The sequence below is a fragment of the Zeugodacus cucurbitae genome, chromosome 2 (genome assembly GCF_028554725.1).
Source record: "Zeugodacus cucurbitae isolate PBARC_wt_2022May chromosome 2, idZeuCucr1.2, whole genome shotgun sequence".
Taxonomy (NCBI): Eukaryota; Metazoa; Arthropoda; class Insecta; order Diptera; family Tephritidae; genus Zeugodacus; species Zeugodacus cucurbitae.
In genome coordinates, this window is record NC_071667.1 from 32589727 (window position 1) to 32612286 (window position 22560).

A 22560-nucleotide genomic window follows, 5' to 3' on the forward strand; every position below is an offset into this window, starting at 1 on the left:
TCTCGCAATTTGTTTATTTAACTTTATTTATATTATATAATACACAATTTGACCCACATATTAGTCATATATATTGCATAAAGTCCATTGAAAGTTGGAAAACATAATATTAGGTTAGAAGCACCGTGGTCCTCGTGTTCGATATATGGGGCTTTAAAAACCTATGGTCCGATTTCGGCGATTTTTAGAATGGGGCTGCCACACTTTAAACATAGTATTTGTGCAAAGTTCTGCACCGATATCTTCACTAGTGCTTACTTTATATATTGTAATGTAAACGATTCAGATCGTCTTCAATGTTCTGGTATATAGGAAGTGGGCGTGGTTGTGAAGCGATTTGCCCTATTTTCACAACATATCATTGGGATGTAAGGAAACTATTACAACCCAAGTTTCATTGAAATCGGTCGAGTAGTTCCTGAGATATGGTTTTTGACCCATAAGTAGGCGACGCCACGCCCAATTTCCACTTTGTAAAAAAAAACTGAGTGCAGCTTCCATCTGCCATTTCTCATGTGAAATTTAGTGTTTCTGACGTTTTTCGTTAGTGAGTTAACCCACTTTTAGTAATTTTCAACTTAACCTTTGTATGGGAGGTGGGCGTGGTTATTATCCGATTTCTTTCATTTTTGGACTGTATTAAGAAGTGTCTAAAAAAAACGACTGCAGAAAGTTTGGTTTATATAGCTCTATTGGTTTGCGAGATATATACAAATAACCGAATGGGGGCGGGGCCACGCCCACCTCCCCAAAAAAATTACATCGAAATATGCCCCTTCATAGTGCGATCCTTCATACCAAATATTATTTCCATAGTTTTATTTATGGCTTAGTTATGGCAGTTTATGCGTTTTCGGTTTTCGCCATTTTGTGTGTTAGTGGTCCGATTTTGCTCAACCTTCCTATGGTGCCAAGAAATAAGTTTGCCAAGTTTCATCAAGATATCTTAATTTTTACTCAAGTTACAGCTTGCACAGACGGACGGACGGACGGACAGACAGACATTCGGATTTGAACTCCACTCTTCACCCCGATCACTTTGGTATATATGTATAACCCTAATCTAACTCGTTTAGTTTTGGGTGTTACAAACAACCGTTATGTGAACAAAACTATAATACTCTTTAGCAACTTTGTTGCGAGAGTATAAAAAGGCTCAATAACGTGAGCATGTTCATATTTGTCCTCTTTATATAGAGTATATAAAGTAAAATACAGTGGAACTCGAATCACCATAATCCACAAAAAACTTCGAGTTATAGAATTTTCATTAAAACATACAATTTTGGATTTATATCCAGTTTTATTTATTTACTTCGCATAAAGTTTTATGTACAAACGTTAAAACTTGTATTCTGTAATTTGGTTAATTGCAGTTTGTTATTGTTTGGCTCTTGACAACATGATTTATACAATTCACAAGTGTAATATCATATTTTTTGTTCGCCTCTATACGATATAGAGGGACTAAGTATTACCTCGATAGTAAAGTTTTAAATTTTGTGTTATGCCCTGGTCGAAAGTTCAATTTATAGAAGGAAATTGGTATGAAATTTTACTTCTATTGCCAATTCAAAAGTTTGAGTTATGGAAATCTTTGAGTTATAGAAGTTCGAGTTATGGAAGTTGCACTGTATCTCCATTACTTCTTAACAATTTATAAAGAAAAGAGCTTTTTAGACACAGAACACGAAACACTTGATACATTTAAAATTTTTATAAATTAGAAATTTGTTGAATTTGTAAAGTGCACATAATAGGGCTGTATATATATATATAAATATATGTATTTTATTTTTAAATTAACTTCTTAGCTGTTTTTTCTAAATTAATTTTTTTATGAGTACTAAATTATTTAAATTAAATATTACTTATATATTTCTAGTTACTTAATGTTTATCAAATTCAACCTTTATACCATATTGTTTAAAGTTTTTATAAAATATGCCGAAAGCCAGATTAAATATAATGAGGTCAAATTTTTAATATTTAATTTCTGTGGAGAAAATAATAAGGATTTTTGAAATGTCGAAGTAATTTATTAATTAATTTCCATGTTTATGTGCTTAGTTAGAAAATTCTAGTAACATATTACTAATTAACAAAATCGTGTTTATTAAAATATTTGCATTTGATTGTTTTCCTCTTAATTTCCTTCATCATTTCTTCCAAATGGTTCTCTTCTTTATTAATGAGTGGTAGCCATTCTTCAGAGGGCATAACTAACTGTTGATGTTTAAAATGGTCCGATTTTACTGTGCTTTTATTGTAATATTGTTTAACAGATATATTATCCTCAATCACGTTTATCAATCTATTAATTTCTTGTAAAAGTTCGTCAATAGAAAACAAAAACACTTCCCAATCATAGTCAATATAATAACTGTTCTTACCATGATAAACACTAGTAAAACTCCGCTGTGAATGATTTGCCTGAATATTATACGGTACACATTTTCTCGAATTGATCTCATCAGTCAAATCCCCATATCCAAAATTCCATGATAAAAAAGTTGGTTGTTTAAGTTTAGGCAAGAAGTTGGTTTTTCGTAATTCCTCCATATTGGTTTCAGTATTAGAAACGCTTTCCTTCAGGCCTGAATCAAAAGAGCCATCAGCGTCAACAGGCAACTTCTTATTTCTTTCCACACAATCTTTACTAACTAATTTTTTTTAATATCGTTCATGTTCTTTAAATATTTTGTATTTTCGTAATTTGCCAAATAGGTGTTTAAAAAGATATCTCCAGGAATCCTTGGAAGTAGGGTTTGAGTAGCTGCATTTGAAACTTTTACATAGTCAGTCGTTTGTGCAACGGAATATGATAGAACAACTGAAATTTAAGAAGGAAAAGGAGGAGATATGGTAGAATTGGTTGATAATAATTGAATGAATAATTACATTGGTCACCATTGCTGATTAATTTAGGTAAGATATCATAGATTTATTAAGATATTTCTATTAGAAAATATAACGTGTTTAAATTAAATTTTGCAAATTCTGTTAAATGAGACTAGTAAGGAAAGGATAAGTACTAGTGGAACATAACATTAAATAATTTTGAAATGTTGCACTTAGTCCTGCCATAAGTTCCAGACATGAAACCAATGAAAAACACTATTTCAATTCGAGCACAGGAAGTTCAAAACAGCATTCCTCACAATTTTATCGGAATATCTGTTCGATATAAAATCAAGTGAGAGCAAACAAATTCCTATATTTGACATATACATATATGGGGACTGGAACAGGTATGCACAATTTGTTAATGAGAGTTGTAATATTTAATAGCCCTTATTTGTAATGAAAAAATAAGTTATATAAATTTATTACAAGCCTCTTCGTTGTTTCTTTTCTTAGTATAGAACCCATCTGTTTGAATTTCCATATCCTTAAAAAGCAACAAATCTTTTTGCGTGCCTAAATTAACATCTCTCAATAGCTTTGTTGCTATTTGAAGTGTTTGCAAACCGATAGAAGTCTTTCCTGCACGTAAACGTCTGCAACGATATGTATTATATTTTAATTACAAATGCTTATGTGTATAAAAATCATTAAATCAATAACTTAAAAACATAGATTTACTTAATACTATATGATTACATCTAACATCTACATACAAAAGCGGACATAATTAATCACAAATCGTTCAGTTTTCTACAAAAACAGTGGCATCTTGGAAATCATAATAACTGGATTATAGATTTGTTCTTATGAAATCTTTATTCATATCTTAGGTATTTAGAAATAACAATAATTTAATAAATTAACTTTCCATTTTATATAAATCTACCAAAATTGCATATTACTTTATTTATTCTAGGGACAAAATTATTCAGACAACTCAAAGTAATGCCATTTAAATCAGGGACCATAAATAATGATTATCGTTCCAATTTTTAAGTAAAAATATCAATCACTTAGAATCGTCACACAAACAAAGAGATAACGTCATTGTAATCCTTTTTGGACGATCTATCCATTTCCACCATGATTTTTTAAATTCAGATTTTTATGATTTTCATCACCGTTAATGATTAATTTTGAGTAATTTTGCAAAAAATCATAAATAATCATCATTTGTGAGCAAAAAAATAAAAAATATAAATAATCATTATTTTTGAGCAAAAAATATCAAATTCATTTTTTGGATTACATGTTTATTATTACGTTTTTTTGCTACTATTCTTTCATGAAAATATTGGGATGGCATCTAACATTGTTGGTGTTGTTGATGCTAGTCCAGGGGTATACGAAATTATCTACGACTTCAAAGTTATGACTGTCAACAGTGACGTCAACAGACGCGAATGCGCCGACTTGCGCCGACTTTGCTTGATGACAGGAGATATTTCGTCATGTCCTCATTCACCTACAGACCCATTGGCTTCGCCTCCTTATCCATGCGGGAAAAAGCAGAACAAACGGCGCGGTTGCTGCTTCCGATGATATCAACCTCTTTTCACGGGTCTTCTCCAAGATTTGGCGCATGATGAATATCTGGTCAGTTGTGGATTTTCATGGTCTAAAGCCACACTGATAAGGTCCAATCAGTTTGTTGACGGTGGTCTTTAGTCTTTCACACAATACGCTCGATAGAACCTTATAGGCGATATTTAGGAGGCTTATCCCACGGTAATTGGCACAGAATGTGGGATCTCCCTTTTTATGGATTGGGCAGAGCACACTGAGATTCCAATCGTCAGGCGTGCTTTCTTCCGACTATATTCTAAAAAGAAGTTGATGCATGCACCTTATCAGTTCTTCGCCGCCGTATTTGAATAGCTCGGCCGGTAATCTATCGGCCCCCGCCGATTTGTTGTTCTTCAGGCGGGTAATAGTCATTCGAATTTCTTCATGGTCGGGTAATGGAACATCTGTTCCATCGTTACTTGAATATACTTAAGGCTAATTTAAAAGAAAGCGCTCAAAAGCTAAATCCTTTTTATTTCCAACAGGACAATGACCCCAAACATACTACTCACGACGTGCGTATGTGGATGATATACAATGTGCCTCATATTCTTCTGACTCTGAGCTTGGTAAGCGTGTCAGTAAGCAAAATAGTACCAGCAAATCACAACTAAGAGAAGTTCTTCAGCGAGAATGGCAAAATATAGGGCATAGAGATCGAGGAGGAAATCTGGTAACGGATGTCCAGAGCATACTGGGATTATGGAGGGAACACTTCTCCGACCTGCTGAATGGCAGTGAAAGTACAACATCAGGAGATGGCGAACTCGATTCCCCAATCGAGACGATGGAATAGATTTCCATTACCCGACCATGAAGAAATTCGAATAGCAGTTACCCGCTTGAAGAACAACAAAGCGGCGGGGGCCGATGGATTACCGGCCGAGCTATTCAAATACGGCGGCAAAGAATTGATAAGGTGCATGCATCAGCTTCTTTGTAGAATATGGTCGGAAGAAAGCATGCTCCCATTGCATACAAGGTCCTGTCGAGCGTATTGTGTGAAAGACTAAAGCCCACCTTCAACGAACTGATTTAGACCTGGAAAATCCACCATGGACCAGATATTCACCATGCGCCAAATCTTGGAAAAGACCCGAGAGAGAAGAATCGACACTCACCACCTTTACATCGATTTTAAAGCAGCCGTCAACAGCACGAAAAGGAGCTGCCTCTATGCCGCGATGTCTGAATTTGGAATCCCCTCAAAACTAATACGGCTATGTAAAGTGACGTTGAGCAACACCAAAAGCTCCATCAGGATCGAGAAAGACCTCTCCGAGCCGTTCGATACCAAACGATGTTTCAGACAAGGTGACTCACTAACGTGCGACTTCTTCAAACTATTGCTGGCAAAAATAATACGAGCTGTAGAGCTAAATGGAGAAGGTACAATCTGCTATAAGAGTGTACAGCCGCTGGCGTACGCCAATGATATTGATATCATCGGAAGCAACAACCGCGCCGTTTGTTATACTTTTTTTAAAGAAGCGAAGCGTATGGGTCTGGTGGTGAATGAGGACAAGACGAAATATCTCCTGTCATCAAATATCTCCAGTCAGCGCACTCGCGAAATCCAACGCAGAATCACTCTTGCCAACAGGTGCTACTTTAGACTGAGTAGGCAATTGAACAGTAAAGTCCTCTCTCGACGAACCAAAATCAAACTCTACAAGTCGCTTATCATTCCCGTCCTGCTTTATGGTGCAGAAGCTTGGACGATGTCAACATCAGATGAAACAAGATTTATGGACCTCAGAACATTGGCAACGGCGAATACCGCAGACGATGGAACGATGACCTGTACGAGTTATACGACGACATTGACATAGTTCAGCGAATAAAAAGACAGCGGCTACGCTGGCTAGGTCATGTTGTCCGAATGGACGAAAACACTCCAGCTCTGAAAGTGTTCGATGCAGTACCCGCCGGAGGAAGCCGAGGAAGGGGAAGGCCTCCACTCCGTTGGGGGGACCAGGTGAAGAGCGACCTGGTTACACTTGGAATCTCCAACTGGCGCCGAACTGCGAAGGAAAGAGAGGAGTGGCGCGCTCTCATCGATTCGGCTATAACCTGCTAAACGGTTGAACGCCAATCACATACATATTAATAAATATTTGAATTGTTAAATTAGAATATAAATTGTATGGTTTAGTTTACTAAAAATTAAAAAATTACTTGTAATTGTAACAATTTTATAATAAGTTTAACCTGTTTAAGTTTATGCGATATATATGTGTATCTATCAACATATGTATTTGAATTTTTAATATAAAATAAGTAACATAAAAAACAAAAAATCAGTTTTTTATCTGTTAGCGGAAAAAGAGGTAATAGATATCTATGTTACAGGTAACAAACTGCTAACACAAACAATGACCCGTATGGTAAATACATTTGTTCTGAGTAACATAGTGGTAACACAGGTGCTAACATATGTTTTAGCAGATTTAACATATAGATAACATGCCGAATATGGAAACAAACGATGCCATTAACAGAGTGTTAGTTGTCAAAGCTTGACAAATAGAGAGCAAATATAGGTGTTATCGTAGAACCACTTATGCAAACTGTAATTAGATAGAGTGAGAAGAGCATTGAACGAGTATGGGCACAGTGTTACTTCTTTCCGACGCTTCGAACAAAAGTAACAGACAAATTAATTTTTGCTAATGTTTAGAGCAACATGACGGTAACATATTAGCTGAAAATTACTCGTCTTGCAGGGACCATACGGCATAAAATGAAGCACACTTCAATATTTAAAAAAATTACACAAAAAATAAAAAAACAAGTAAGGAAGGGCTAAGTTCGGGTGTAACCGAACATTATATACTCTCGCAATTTATTGATGTAATTTTATAAAGATAACACAAGTCGACCCATATATTTGGTATAAAGTTCAATAGAATAACGAAAATCGTCATAAATAGTATATGGGGACTGAGGTAATTCCTAAACCGATTTCACTCATTTTCACCACCAAGATACAATGGATCGAAGACTATACGCTCACTTAATTTAATATTACTTATAATTAGGTATATGGGATCTGGGGGAAGTTATGACCCGATTTTTACCATTTCAGGTACAGAGAGAAACTGTTATAAGAAAAAAAATTCAGAGGAAATGAATTACATTAAAATATCTGAGGGATTTAGCTATATTTTCGGTGAAAAATTAACCTTAGGCACTGAGTTCTTCATGTTCGATATCAGGGGCCTTGAAAAGTCATGCCCCGATTTTGACAATTTTTCCACAAGTGATGTCACAGCTCAAATCAGCGATATGTTGAAGAACCTCGCTTTGATGCGGATTGTGGCAAGACGTTCATCCACCGGGGTGAATGTCAGGACTCTGCGACGGAGTCTCTCTCCCACCACAAATCCAACACCAAATTTGCGCTCCTTTATATGGCCGCTGTAGTAGATGTCACAAGGACCCACCTTCTTCCGTCCTTGTCCCGTCCATCGCACTTGTTGGATGGCGGTGATGTCAGCCTTGAGTCGTATGAGGACATCAACCAGCTGGGCAGAGGCACCTTCCCAATTAAGGGTCCGGACATTCCAGGTGCATGCCCTTATATCATTATCCTTAAAACGTTTGCAGGGGTCGTCATCAAAAGGGGGGTGTCTCATCCGAGGCTTTCGTAGATTTTTCATTGGTACTTCGTTTTTATGTGGTGGGTCCCAAGCCCTACGCACAACCGCATAAGCGGGCTTCGCCTTCTCACTTTAGCTCGCCTTCAAACGGATGTCTCTTGTCTACCCAGAGGATACTTGGTCTAAAACCGGAAGTCGTGAGCTGCTTGAACCATGTGGAGAAGAATCATTTCTGGCCACTCCCAAGTGAATGACAATCAAAACTTTCCTCACTTACGTGAACTTCTACACATGATCCCATCCTCCTTGTGTGTTTAGCACGTCGAAAACAAGTAGTGAAACTGCTACTCCAAAAGTCCGATGTAATTTATTGTACACCTCCGATGCCTGAAAAATATGTATAGTTGGTTTGAAATAATTAAACAAGTAAGGAAATACTAAGTTCGGGTGCAACCGAAAATTTTATACTCTCACAATTTATTGCTATATTTATACCCTGAACAGGGTAAGTTTGTCACGAAGTTTGTACCGTTCAGAAGGAAGCGTCGGAGGCCCAATAAAGTATATATATAAAGGATCAGTATGATGAACTGAGTCGATTTAGCCATGTCCGTCTGTCTGTATATATACGAACTAGTCCTTCAGTTTTTAAGATATCGTTTTGAAATATTGCAGATGTTATTTTCTCTTCAAGAAGCTGCTCATTTGTCGGAACTGCCGATATCGCACCACTATATCATATAACTGCCATACAAACTGAACGATCGGAATCAAGGGCTTGTATGGAAAACTTCCGCATTTTACTACATATCTGCACGATATTTGGTGTGAGTTATTGTTCATAGAAATAATTTAATCTCCGAAAAAATTGTTCAGATCGGTTCACTATAGCATATAGCTGCCATACAAACCGAACGATCGGAATCAATGGCTTGTATGGAAAATTTTCGCATTTGGCGTGGTATCTTCACTAAATTTGACATGGATTACTGCTTAAGGTAATAATATAATCTCCGAAGAAATTGTTCAGACAACCCGGCTAAAAAGAATTAGTAAAATGTTTTCTATTTCTTTACTTACTTTTTCTTACTTTAGATTTGCTTAAACAAATAGTTACTAAAAGAAATGCACCTGTGAAGGGTATATTAGCTTCGGTACAGCCGAAGTTAACGTTTTTTATTGTTTTATTAAGATAACACACAATTTGACCCATATATTCGGTATAAAGTCCAATAGAAAAACGAAAATCATCATATATGGTATATAGGCAGAGGTAATTCCTGAGGCGATTAAGCTCATTTTCATCACCAACATACTTTATATCTAAGAGCTAAGATATTTCATATATTAACCGATTTATAAGCTATTAAGCCCATCGTATTTTTGAAAATCCTATAATTAGCTATATGAGAGCTAGGGGAACTTATGACCTGATTTTAACCATTTCTGATACAGAGGCACACTATTAGAAGAAAATGATTTCCTCTGAATTAAATTAAGATTTCGACAGTTTTTTTACAAGTGATGCCACGGACTCCACAATATCTCTACCAGACGAACGTAAATCGTACGTCTTTGTCACAGAGTTGCATTTGATTTTAAATTCAATTTAAAATAAATTGAGATTTTATTTTGTATCGTAAATCGATATTAATAAGCGTTTAATCGAGAGCGGCCGGTAAGTTAAATTGATCTGTCTTAAAAACGCTATAAGGTTTGATATTATCAACTCACCCATCAGATGTGCCCTTGCCTTCCAAGACCATTTTGTGCAGTTATATTCCTTTAAAATACGCTGCAGCACCCAGTTAAGCATAGTACCGCTCTGTAAAGAGAAAATTTACTATAAATATAAAATAATATCAGTAACAAATTATTACATCCACTCACTTCAAATTTTCTTTTCATATGAATGGCATTTTGAACGGTTCATTGTAGTACGTGCATTTCTCTCTTATACATACAAAAATTAGGGTTAATGTAACTACCGAGGTTGCCATTTAACTACAAAAAGTTACTATTGTGTATGTGCTGGTAAAAGCTGAAAAACTTTGCATGTGGTGTATGAGTTAGCTCCGTCTTTTAGGGTATACCTAATAACAGGTTTTTCAAAAATTTGGTGGGCTTTATACCTTATAAATCGGTTAGAATGTGGAATATCTTAGCAAAATGAAGTGAGCGTATAGTCTTGGTTATAGTATATCTTGGTAGTGAAAATGAGTGAAATCGGGTCAGTAAGTACCTCAGCCCACATATACTATTTATGATGATTTTCGTTATTCTATTGTACTTTATGCCGAATATATGGGTCAAATTGTGTTATCTTAATAAAATTTCATCAATTAATTGCGAGAGTATAAAATGCTCGGTGACACCCGAACTTAGCCTTTCCTTACTTGTTTAAATTGTATATGTACTACGCATGTGTTTGAAAAAATTTGACGTATTAAAACTCCTTTTTTTGATTCGTATTCATAATAACAATTTTGCGTTTGTGTTTTTTTTTTTTGTAGAAGTTAATATTCGAAATATAGGTTTAAAGGGTAAGATTTGCTTTATCGATGAAAGAGTGTTATATCGAAAAATGCCATAGAAACAAATTTACCGCAATTGTAGATACATAACCGTTATGTTCACGCATATGTATTAATTTCACCGTATTAGTGTGTATTAAAAAATATTTGGTAATGCTAGCCACTTTGTCAAAAGGATACATTTTGAGGTTTACTTACCTTTACATTTGTGGTTGCTTTGAATAACAATTACTAACCCTCCAATGATTGGTGACACTGTCGAAAGAGTGAAGAATATTTATATATTTTAAAATTGATTTGCTAGTATATACACACAAGAAAAAAATAACGTCAGAAGTACTTCTTAATTAAGCGGAAGTTCATAATTGTGAAATTATGAGTAGAGATAACTCTCCTATAAATAATAGTGGTTCGTCATCTGAGACGAGTGAGACTCAGAGTGTTGAAGATAATAAAACTTTTTCGGATTCTAAACTCACAAGAAATCTAGCTTCGCCAAACAGGTCGTTTAAATCGTTTTTTTTTTTTGTTTAATAATAAAGTTTTTTCTATTAGGATTTTTAAAAGCCAAAAACGTATGAAAGATTTTGGAAGCAATCAAAGTGGGGACAAAGATGGGGACACTAAAAGACCACCTTGGAGGGCGGTAAGTGTTTCGACCTTACCCAAACCGGATAAGAATGCAATACTGAAAGCAAAACTTCTTGACGCCACGAGGTAATATAGCACATATGTAAAATTAACTTTTTACATAAGAATACTTTGTTAAATAACTTAGACAATCTGATACAAGATGATATCGCAACGGTATAATAAAAGTTATGTTCACTTAATCGTAGGTCTTAAGATTAATCAAAATATATATAGTCGGTTATGAAATGGTTACATCCTCTGTCCGTCTGCGCGTCCCTGAAAGCAATAACTTTAGTATAATATAATATTTTGAATTTGATATACATACTTGATTCTTGGCATTCTGAGGATATTCCTAATGAGTGACATCTCGCTCCCTCAAATCGATATTTCTAAATTTTGTTCATATCGTTTTCATAACATGATGATTGACGAAAAGTCTTGCTTAAAAAGCGTGGGTTGTTCGATATGTGGGAAATATGGCACAAAGTACCTTACGCTTTTTAATAAGTACAAATATTTTTCGTTAATTATTTTTTTTGTTTTCTACTTTTTATTAGTTTAGTTTGATGTGATGTGGACAACAGAGATGCTAAGAAGAGAAATTCCAAATTTGCTACAACAATAACTGGTTTGTTGTAAAAATCAATGGGTAATTGTACTCCGAACATTCCTGTCACTAAATACATATCTAATTTAGTAATTGTATTTTGGTAGAGATATTGTGGAGTATAGTTACTTGCTTGGGGTAGAAATTGTTGAATAGATCCATCTTGTTTGATGAGCCTGCGTCTTCAACTACAGTGTCTTCACTAGCCTTTCGCCAAATATTATACTATTATAGAATACAACGCAATTGTAACGGTAACTATTTATAATGTGGACTTAGTAGGCAAACCATACCTAAGTGTTTTGGAATTGTGTAAAAACAATTTGATGCCACAATTTATGTTGTGTTAGATTATTGTTGTACGCAAAATTTAAAGCAATATAATTCCTACTTGTTATTTAGCTACACGTGATAAAACTTTCGTTAAGAATATTTCTTTGAGAAAATAATTTATTCAAATAACACCATTGATGGTTAAAACTTATAGTTAGACTTTGCTTAGAACAGTGAGTTTGAGTGACATGTGGCGTTTTTAAGCGATTCATTGTTAAAATGTCGTTGTAAAGGACAATCCGATTAATGTTTTTAAGTTAAAATCGCATTCAATCCATAATGGTGAGTTTAACCATTTATGTGTATAAAAATGTACACAACTTCCCAGACAGATTTCGGCATTACTGTCATATGTATCATGGTCAACCATCCATCTGAAAGCGTTTGGAGTAAATAATTTATATATTGTAGCTTAGACTTTTTATTACATTTTTATATGATTGGCAAAGTGAACGGTATGCTGTTCTAAATATTGATTGTAATTGAAAATTAAATGAGAGACTTGCCGTTAATTGCAACGGAAAATTATAACAGTGCCACCAAAGTGTGGCGATCGGTTCAGCGATAACACTTCTATTGAAATTCTGTGTTTTGCCGAATTAGTTGCATGTTGATGCCCACTGGTCACATTTATTCAACAACTTTGTATTTGAACCTGAAATAATTCAAAAAAGTATGCGCGTTACCGAAATATTAAAATTAAGGTAGTTAGGAGTGCTGCCCTATTATAGTTCGGGCTCAATTAGCACTATCTGTGCCATTTTGATGCACTAGTCGTTGACCTTTTTTATTTGCTATCAAGTTTAAGCTTCTCGTTCAAACCATTTTGTGGTTTCGATGAAGCTACTAATATCCGTTATGCTTTTTGTAGACATCCATCCGAGGTTTGATGCTTGATGGATTCCCAGTGTTCTGTGTCGGATCTGCGATAGGGCTGGGCTTAGGTACTTCCGCTTGGAAGATGCTATCCGAGTTTGGTAAACGGATAGAGAGATAAATGTCTAGATCATCGGAAAATACTCCCGTGCCTACACCGCAGTCCATTTAGGACCCGTCGGTATAGACTGAGATGGTATCTTCCTCCCCTATTCTTCCCCTTTTTCATTCTCGTCTAGAGGGTATCCTCACCTGGAAGTTACTATTGAAATCCAGCTTTGGGAGAATATAGTCTGATTTATAGACTTGTACTCTCAGTTGGTTTAGAATATCACTATGTCCATAGTTCTTCTGTTTCCCACCTCCTAATTCCATTATTCTTATTGCAGAACATACTGCTATTTTGTGAATATAGATGTCTAGGGGTAGTTGATGCAGGATCACATTAAGCGCATCAGTCGGACATGACTTGATTGCTCTAGTTACTCCTGCACATGCAGCTCTTTCTATTCTATTTAGTTTTCTGATAATATATTGTTTTTTAGCGCTGAAACTGGGGAATTATGGTTCTGCTTGTGAAAAGCATCAGTTCTGTTCTATGAGGGTTAACACGTAGTCCATTGTTTGTAGCCCTTAGGTTTAGCCTGTTTAAAGGCTTTTCTTTTCTAGAACAAAGACTGCCCTCTGGTACCTGTTTTTCCTCAGTTGATTTTGGGTTTTTTTGCGTTTCTTGCGCTGGTTGTTTCCTTTAGCTACCTGTGCACTTAGGTTTGTGCTCGTGTCTGCTTTGGAGGTGGAGGCTTCCACATCAGATTTATTTGTTGTTGCTGCTGTCACTACCGGCGTTCTATGGCTGGTACACCCGGTAGTACTCTTATTCGTCTCCTTGCTGGAGGCGAGTAGTTTGTCCTCATCGGATTCCGTTATAGGATTCCGATATGTCATTTCAGTACCAGTAAACGTAGCAGTTGTCGTCAAGTTCCACAATAGGATCACACTTCCACAATAGGATATGGGCGTAAAACCGATGGTTTATTCATCCTTATCACCATTGAGTAGTGTGCGTTCCCATTTGGGATGCGCACATTACAATTACTTAAGCCCTTTCGCCACGTCAAGGCGACCAACGTAAAATTAAAATAACAAAACTTTTAAATATGGCCCAAAACATCGGAAATTTACAAGTACGTTAAGGGAAAGTGGCGCATATCTAAAAATCCTTAGAAATATTGAGTACAAATACTATGGAGCGATAACCATGAAAAACACATTAACCCAACAGATAACATTGCAACAAATATTAAAAGGGGATTGAAATTGAAAACAAACAAAATTTGTAACGAGGAAAAATTACGGAACATATCAACTGATAGATGTATGCGTTTATTTGGTACATGCAAATTAAAGGACTATCAGAATAAATACTAACTTCAAATTTTAAGCTTATCCAGTATCCAGAGTATAATAGTTTTGTTCACATAACGGTTGTTTGTGTCACCAAGAAATATAAGAGTTAGATATGGGGTTATATATACATAAATGATCAGGATGACGAGTAGATTTGAAATCCGGATGTCTGTCCGTCCGTCTGTCCGTCTGTCCGTGCAAGCGATAACTTGAGTAAAAGTTAAGATATCTTAATGATATATTGGAACACATGTTCCTTGGCACCCTGAGGAGGTTGCTTTCGAAAATGGGCAAAATCGGTCCACTGCCACGCCCACAAAATGGTGGAAACCGAAAACCTATACAGTGTCATAACTAAGCCATAAATAAAGTTATAAAAATGAAATTTGGAACATAGGATCCCATTAGGGAGGGGCACATTTGGATGTATTTTTTTTGGAAAAGTGGGCGTGACCCCGCCCCCAAATAGGTTTTTTGTATATAACTTGCAAACCAATAAAGCTATATAAACCAAACTTTCTGCAGTCGTTTCTTTTAGACATTTCTTTATACAGTCCAAAAATGAAAGAAATCGGATAATAACCACGCCCACCTCCCATACAAAGGTTAGGTTGAAAATTACTAAAAGTGGGTTAACTCCCTAACGAAAAACGTCAGAAACACCAAATTTTACATAAGAAATGGCAGAAGGAAGCTGCACTGAGATTTTTTTACAAAATGGAAAACGGGCGTGGCGTCGCCCACTTATGGGTCGAAAACCATATCTCAAGAACTATTCGACCGATTTCAATGAAATTCGGTATATAACACCCTGATGACACGGGTGGAGTATGGGCGAAATCGGTTCAGAACTGCGTCTACTTCCCATATAACTCAATTTTGAATTCCATCTGATTCGTTCACTTTATAATGTATTCATAAGGAACCAATGAAGCTAGCGGAATAAAACTTTACACAAATACTGTATTTGAGCTGTGACATCACTTGTGGAAAAATTGTCAAAATCGGGGCATGACTTTTCAAGGCCCCTGATATCGAACATGAGGAACTCAGTGCCTAAGGTTAATTTTTCACCGAAAATATAGCTAAATCCCTCAGATATTTTAATGTAATTCGTTTCCTCTGAATTTTTTTTCTTATAACAGTTTATCTCTGTACCTGAAATGGTAAAAATCGGGTCATAACTTCCCCCAGATCCCATATACCTAATTATAAGTAGTATTAAATTAAGTGAGCGTATAGTCTTCGATCCATTGTATCTTGGTGGTGAAAACGAGTGAAATCGGTTTAGGAATTACCTCAGTCCCCATATACTATTTATGACGATTTTCGTTATTCTAATGAACTTTATACCAAATATATGGGTCGACTTGTGTTATCTTTATAAAATTACATCAATAAATTGCGAGAGTATAAAATGTTCGGTTACACCCGAACTTAGCCCTTCCTTACTTGTTTTTTTATTTTTTGTGTAATTTTTTTAAATATTGAAGTGTGCTTCATTTTATGCCGTATGGTCCCTGCAAGACGAGTAATTTTCAGCTAATATGTTACCGTCATGTTGCTCTAAACATTAGCAAAAATTAATTTGTCTGTTACTTTTGTTCGAAGCGTGGGAAAGAAGTAACACTGTGCCCCTACTCGTTCAATGCTCTTCTCACTCTATCTAATTACAGTTTGCATAAGTGGTTCTACGATAACACCTATATTTGCTCTCTATTTGTCAAGCTTTGACAACTAACACTCTGTTAATGGCATCGTTTGTTTCCATATTCGGCATGTTATCTATATGTTAAATCTGCTAAAACATATGTTAGCACCTGTGTTACCACTATGTTACTCAGAACAAATGTATTTACCATACGGGTCATTGTTTGTGTTAGCAGTTTGTTACCTGTAACATAGATATCTATTACCTCTTTTTCCGCTAACAGATAAAAAACTGATTTTTTGTTTTTTATGTTACTTATTTTATATTAAAAATTCAAATACATATGTTGATAGATACACATATATATCGCATAAACTTAAACAGGTTAAACTTATTATAAAAGTGTTACAATTACAAGTAATTTTTTAATTTTTAGTAAACTAAACCATACAATTTATATTCTAATTTAACAATTCAAATATTTATTAATATGTATGTGATTGGCGTTCAACCGTTTAGCAGGTTATAGCCGAATCGATGAGAGCGCGCCACTCCTCTCTTTCCTTCGCAGTTCGGCGCCAGTTGGAGATTCCAAGTGTAACCAGGTCGCTCTTCACCTGGTCCCCCCCAACGGAGTGGAGGCCTTCCCCTTCCTCGGCTTCCTCCGGCGGATACTGCATCGAACACTTTCAGAGCTGGAGTGTTTTCGTCCATTCGGACAACATGACCTAGCCAGCGTAGCCGCTGTCTTTTTATTCGCTGAACTATGTCAATGTCGTCGTATAACTCGTACAGGTCATCGTTCCATCGTCTGCGGTATTCGCCGTTGCCAATGTTCTGAGGTCCATAAATCTTGCGCAAAATTTTCCTCTCGAAATCTCCTAGTGTCGTTTCATCTGATGTTGACATCGTCCAAGCTTCTGCACCATAAAGCAGGACGGGAATGATAAGCGACTTGTAGAGTTTGATTTTGGTTCGTCGAGAGAGGACTTTACTGTTCAATTGCCTACTCAGTCTAAAGTAGCACCTGTTGGCAAGAGTGATTCTGCGTTGGATTTCGCGAGTGCGCTGACTGGAGATATTTGATGACAGGAGATATTTCGTCTTGTCCTCATTCACCACCAGACCCATACGCTTCGCTTCCTTAAAAAAAGTATAACAAACGGCGCGGTTGTTGCTTCCGATGATATCAATATCATTGGCGTACGCCAGCGGCTGTACACTCTTATAGCAGATTGTACCTTCTCCATTTAGCTCTACAGCTCGTATTATTTTTGCCAGCAATAGTTTGAAGAAGTCGCACGTTAGTGAGTCACCTTGTCTGAAACATCGTTTGGTATCGAACGGCTCGGAGAGGTCTTTCTCGATCCTGATGGAGCTTTTGGTGTTGCTCAACGTCACTTTACATAGCCGTATTAGTTTTGAGGGGATTCCAAATTCAGACATCGCGGCATAGAGGCAGCTCCTTTTCGTGCTGTTGACGGCTGCTTTAAAATCGATGTAAAGGTGGTGAGTGTCGATTCTTCTCTCTCGGGTCTTTTCCAAGATTTGGCGCATGGTGAATATCTGGTCCATGGTGGATTTTCCAGGTCTAAATCAGTTCGTTGAAGGTGGGCTTTAGTCTTTCACACAATACGCTCGACAGGACCTTGTATGCAATGGAAGCATGCTTTCTTCCGACCATATTCTACAAAGAAGCTGATGCATGCACCTTATCAATTCTTTGCCGCCGTATTTGAATAGCTCGGCCGGTAATCCATCGGCCCCCGCCGCTTTGTTGTTCTTCAAGCGGGTAACTGCTATTCGAATTTCTTCATGGTCGGGTAATGGAAATCTATTCCATCGTCTCGATTGGGGAATCGAGTTCGCCATCTCCTGATGTTGTACTTTCACTGCCATTCAGCAGGTCGGAGAAGTGTTCCCTCCATAATCCCAGTATGCTCTGGACATCCGTTACCAGATTTCCTCCTCGATCTCTATGCCCTATATTTTGCCATTCTCGCTGAAGAACTTCTCTTAGTTGTGATTTGCTGGTACTATTTTGCTTACTGACACGCTTACCAAGCTCAGAGTCAGAAGAATATGAGGCACATTGTATATCATCCACATACGCACGTCGTGAGTAGTATGTTTGGGGTCATTGTCCTGTTGGAAATAAAAAGGATTTAGCTTTTGAGCGCTTTCTTTTAAATTAGCCTTAAGTATATTCAAGTAACGATGGAACAGATGTTCCATTACCCGACCATGAAGAAATTCGAATGACTATTACCCGCCTGAAGAACAACAAATCGGCGGGGGCCGATAGATTACCGGCCGAGCTATTCAAATACGGCGGCGAAGAACTGATAAGGTGCATGCATCAACTTCTTTTTAGAATATAGTCGGAAGAAAGCATACCTGACGATTGGAATCTCAGTGTGCTCTGCCCAATCCATAAAAAGGGAGATCCCACATTCTGTGCCAATTACCGTGGGATAAGCCTCCTAAATATCGCCTATAAGGTTCTATCGAGCGTATTGTGTGAAAGACTAAAGACCACCGTCAACAAACTGATTGGACCTTATCAGTGTGACTTTAGACCATGAAAATCCACAACTGACCAGATATTCATCATGCGCCAAATCTTGGAGAAGACCCGTGAAAAGAGGTTGATATCATCGGAAGCAGCAACCGCGCCGTTTGTTCTGCTTTTTCCCGCATGGATAAGGAGGCGAAGCCAATGGGTCTGTAGGTGAATGAGGACATGACGAAATATCTCCTGTCATCAAGCAAAGTCGGCGCAAGTCGGCGCATTCGCGTCTGTTGACGTCACTGTTGACAGTCATAACTTTGAAGTCGTAGATAATTTCGTATACCCCTGGACTAGCATCAACAACACCAACAATGTTAGATGCCATCCCAATATTTTCATGAAAGAATAGTAGCAAAAAAACGTAATAATAAACATGTAATCCAAAAAATGAATTTGATATTTTTTGCTCAAAAATAATGATTATTTATATTTCTTATTTTTTTGCTCACAAATGATGATTATTTATGATTTTTTGCAAAATTACTCAAAATTAATCATTAACGGTGATGAAAATCATAAAAATCTGAATTTAAAAAATCATGGTGGAAATGGATAGATCGTCCAAAAAGGATTACAATGACGTTATCTCTTTGTTTGTGTGACGATTCTAAGTGATTGATATTTTTACTTAAAAATTGGAACGATAATCATTATTTATGGTCCCTGATTTAAATGGCATTACTTTGAGTTGTCTGAATAATTTTGTCCCTAGAATAAATAAAGTAATATGCAATTTTGGTAGATTTATATAAAATGGAAAGTTAATTTATTAAATTATTGTTATTTCTAAATACCTAAGATATGAATAAAGATTTCATAAGAACAAATCTATAATCCAGTTATTATGATTTCCAAGATGCCACTGTTTTTGTAGAAAACTGAACGATTTGTGATTAATTATGTCCGCTTTTGTATGTAGATGTTAGATGTAATCATATAGTATTAAGTAAATCTATGTTTTTAAGTTATTGATTTAATGATTTTTATACACATAAGCATTTGTAATTAAAATATAATATATATCGTTGCAGGCGTTTACGTGCAGGAAAGACTTCTATCGGTTTGCAAACACTTCAAATACCAACAAAGTTATTGAGAGATGTTAATTTAGGCACGCAAAAAGATTTGTTGCTTTTTAAGGATATGGAAATTCAAACAGATGGGTTCTATACTAAGAAAAGAAACAACGAAGAGGCTTGTAATAAATTTATATAACTTATTTTTTCATTACAAATAAGGGCTATTAAATATTACAACTCTCATTAACAAATTGTGCATACCTGTTCCAGTCCCCATATATGTATATGTCAAATATAGGAATTTGTTTGCTCTCACTTGATTTTATATCGAACAGATATTCCGATAAAATTGTGAGGAATGCTGTTTTGAACTTCCTGTGCTCGAATTGAAATAGTGTTTTTCATTGGTTTCATGTCTGGAACTTATGGCAGGACACTTAGTCCTGCAACTTAGTCCAACATTTCAAAATTATTTAATGTTATGTTCCACTAGTACTTATCCTTTCCTTACTAGTCTCATTTAACAGAATTTGCAAAATTTAATTTAAACACGTTATATTTTCTAATAGAAATATCTTAATAAATCTAAGATATCTTACCTAAGTTAATCAGCAATGGTGACCAATGTAATTATTCATTCAATTATTATCAACCAATTCTACCATATCTCCTCCTTTTCCTTCTTAAATTTCAGTTGTTCTATCATATTCCGTTGCACAAACGACTGACTATGTAAAAGTTTCAAATGCAGCTACTCAAACCCTACTTCCAAGGATTCCTGGAGATATCTTTTTAAACACCTATTTGGCAAATTACGAAAATACAAAATATTTAAAGAACATGAACGATATTAAAAAAAAATTAGTTAGTAAAGATTGTGTGGAAAGAAATAAGAAGTTGCCTGTTGAAGCTGATGGCTCTTTTGATTCAGGCCTGAAGGAAAGCGTTTCTAATACTGAAACCAATATGGAGGAATTACGAAAAACCAACTTCTTGCCTAAACTTAAACAACCAACTTTTTTATCATGGAATTTTGGATATGGGGATTTGACTGATGAGATCAATTCGAGAAAATGTGTACCGTATAATATTCAGGCAAATCATTCACAGCGGAGTTTTACTAGTGTTTATCATGGTAAGAACAGTTATTATATTGACTATGATTGGGAAGTGTTTTTGTTTTCTATTGACGAACTTTTACAAGAAATTAATAGATTGATAAACGTGATTGAGGATAATATATCTGTTAAACAATATTACAATAAAAGCATAGTAAAATCGGACCATTTTAAACATCAACAGTTAGTTATGCCCTCTGAAGAATGGCTACCACTCATTAATAAAGAAGAGAACCATTTGGAAGAAATGATGAAGGAAATTAAGAGGAAAACAATCAAATGCAAATATTTTAATAAACACGATTCTGTTAATTAGTAATATGTTACTAGAATTTTCTAACTAAGCACATAAACATGGAAATTAATTAATAAATTACTTCGACATTTCAAAAATCCTTATTATTTTCTCCACAGAAATTAAATATTAAAAATTTGACCTCATTATATTTAATCTGGCTTTCGGCATATTTTATAAAAACTTTAAACAATATGGTATAAAGGTTGAATTTGATAAACAATAAGTAACTAGAAATATATAAGTAATATTTAATTTAAATAATTTAGTACTCATAAAAAAATTAATTTAGAAAAAACAGCTAAGAAGTTAATTTAAAAATAAAATACATATATTTATATATATATATACAGCCCTATTATGTGCACTTTACAAATTCAACAAATTTCTAATTTATAAAAATTTTAAATGTATCAAGTGTTTCGTGTTCTGTGTCTAAAAAGCTATTTTCTTTATAAATTGTTAAGAAGTAATGGAGATACAGTGCAACTTCCATAACTCGAACTTCTATAACTCAAAGATTTCCATAACTCAAACTTTTGAATTGGCAATAGAAGTAAAATTTCATACCAATTTCCTTCTATAAATTGAACTTTCGACCAGGGCATAACACAAAATTTAAAACTTTACTATCGAGGTAATACTTAGTCCCTCTATATCGTATAGAGGCGAACAAAAAATATGATATTACACTTGTGAATTGTATAAATCATGTTGTCAAGAGCCAAACAATAACAAACTGCAATTAACAAAATTACAGAATACAAGTTTTAACGTTTGTACATAAAACTTTATGCGAAGTAAATAAATAAAACTGGATATAAATCTAAAATTGTATGTTTTAATGAAAATTCTATAACTCGAAGTTTTTTGTGGATTATGGTGATTCGAGTTCCACTGTATTTTACTTTATATACTCTATATAAAGAGGACAAATATGAACATGCTCACGTTATTGAGCCTTTTTATACTCTCGCAACAAAGTTGCTAAAGAGTATTATAGTTTTGTTCACATAACGGTTGTTTGTAATACCCAAAACTAAACGAGTTAGATTAGGGTTATACATATATACCAAAGTGATCGGGGTGAAGAGTGGAGTTCAAATCCGAATGTCTGTCTGTCCGTCCGTCCGTCCGTCTGTGCAAGCTGTAACTCGAGTAAAAATTAAGATATCTTGATGAAACTTGGCAAACTTATTTCTTGGCACCATAGGAAGGTTGAGCAAAATCGGACCACTAACACACAAAATGGCGAAAACCGAAAACGCATAAACTGCCATAACTAAGCCATAAATAAAACTATGGAAATAATATTTGGTATGAAGGATCGCACTATGAAGGGGCATATTTCGATGTAATTTTTTTGGGGAGGTGGGCGTGGCCCCGCCCCCATTCGGTTATTTGTATATATCTCGCAAACCAATAGAGCTATATAAA

The 22560-nt window shown here is 35.5% G+C and overlaps 2 protein-coding genes and 1 long non-coding RNA gene across 7 annotated transcripts in view; 2 read left to right on the forward strand and 1 right to left on the reverse strand.

Moving 5' to 3' along the window:
- The window catches only part of LOC128922259 (uncharacterized), a 52340-nt gene extending 47634 nt beyond the window's left edge, over positions 1–4706 (forward strand). The window contains exon 3 of one of the 2 annotated variants that reach the window (XM_054232174.1): positions 4242–4706. In XM_054232174.1, the coding sequence (XP_054088149.1) occupies positions 4242–4449 (208 nt within the window). In that variant the 3' untranslated portion in view covers positions 4450–4706. Of the gene's footprint in view, positions 1–2727; positions 3023–4241 lie in introns of those variants that run through there. The other variant, XM_054232177.1, reaches the window with a different exon arrangement.
- On the reverse strand, positions 1953–11713 carry LOC128922266 (uncharacterized). 2 transcript variants are annotated; one of them, XR_008471492.1, is made up of 4 exons: positions 11571–11713; positions 10808–11518; positions 2394–2833; positions 1953–2324 (listed from the first exon to the last, which is right to left on the reverse strand). It is a non-coding gene; the product is annotated as an uncharacterized LOC128922266 (long non-coding RNA). The 2 variants fall into 2 exon arrangements; XR_008471490.1 differs by lacking the exons at positions 10808–11518; positions 11571–11713 and adding an exon at positions 3334–3645.
- LOC128922255 (uncharacterized) lies at positions 10983–21332 on the forward strand. 3 transcript variants are annotated; one of them, XM_054232148.1, is made up of 5 exons: positions 10983–11112; positions 11165–11326; positions 19723–19889; positions 20405–20845; positions 20915–21331. In XM_054232148.1, the coding sequence occupies exons 1-5, from the start codon at positions 10985–10987 to the stop codon at positions 21142–21144; spliced, it is 1128 nt and encodes a 375-aa protein (XP_054088123.1). In that variant the 5' UTR covers positions 10983–10984; the 3' UTR covers positions 21145–21331. The 3 variants fall into 3 exon arrangements, with proteins under 3 accessions (XP_054088123.1, XP_054088126.1, XP_054088118.1); XM_054232151.1 differs by having other exon boundaries at positions 20925–21063; XM_054232143.1 differs by having other exon boundaries at positions 20405–21332.
- The last annotated feature ends 1228 nt before the right edge of the window (positions 21333–22560 follow it).

Bases quoted from the DNA above. Each gene is read 5' to 3' on its own strand.
- LOC128922255 (XM_054232143.1), top strand. From the start codon at position 10,985: ATGAGTAGAGATAACTCTCCTATAAATAATAGTGGTTCGTCATCTGAG. The intron at 11,113-11,164 runs GTCGTTTAAATC...TTTTTCTATTAG, and splicing joins AATCTAGCTTCGCCAAACAG to GATTTTTAAAAGCCAAAAAC. The intron at 11,327-19,722 runs GTAATATAGCAC...ATATCGTTGCAG, and splicing joins AAACTTCTTGACGCCACGAG to GCGTTTACGTGCAGGAAAGA.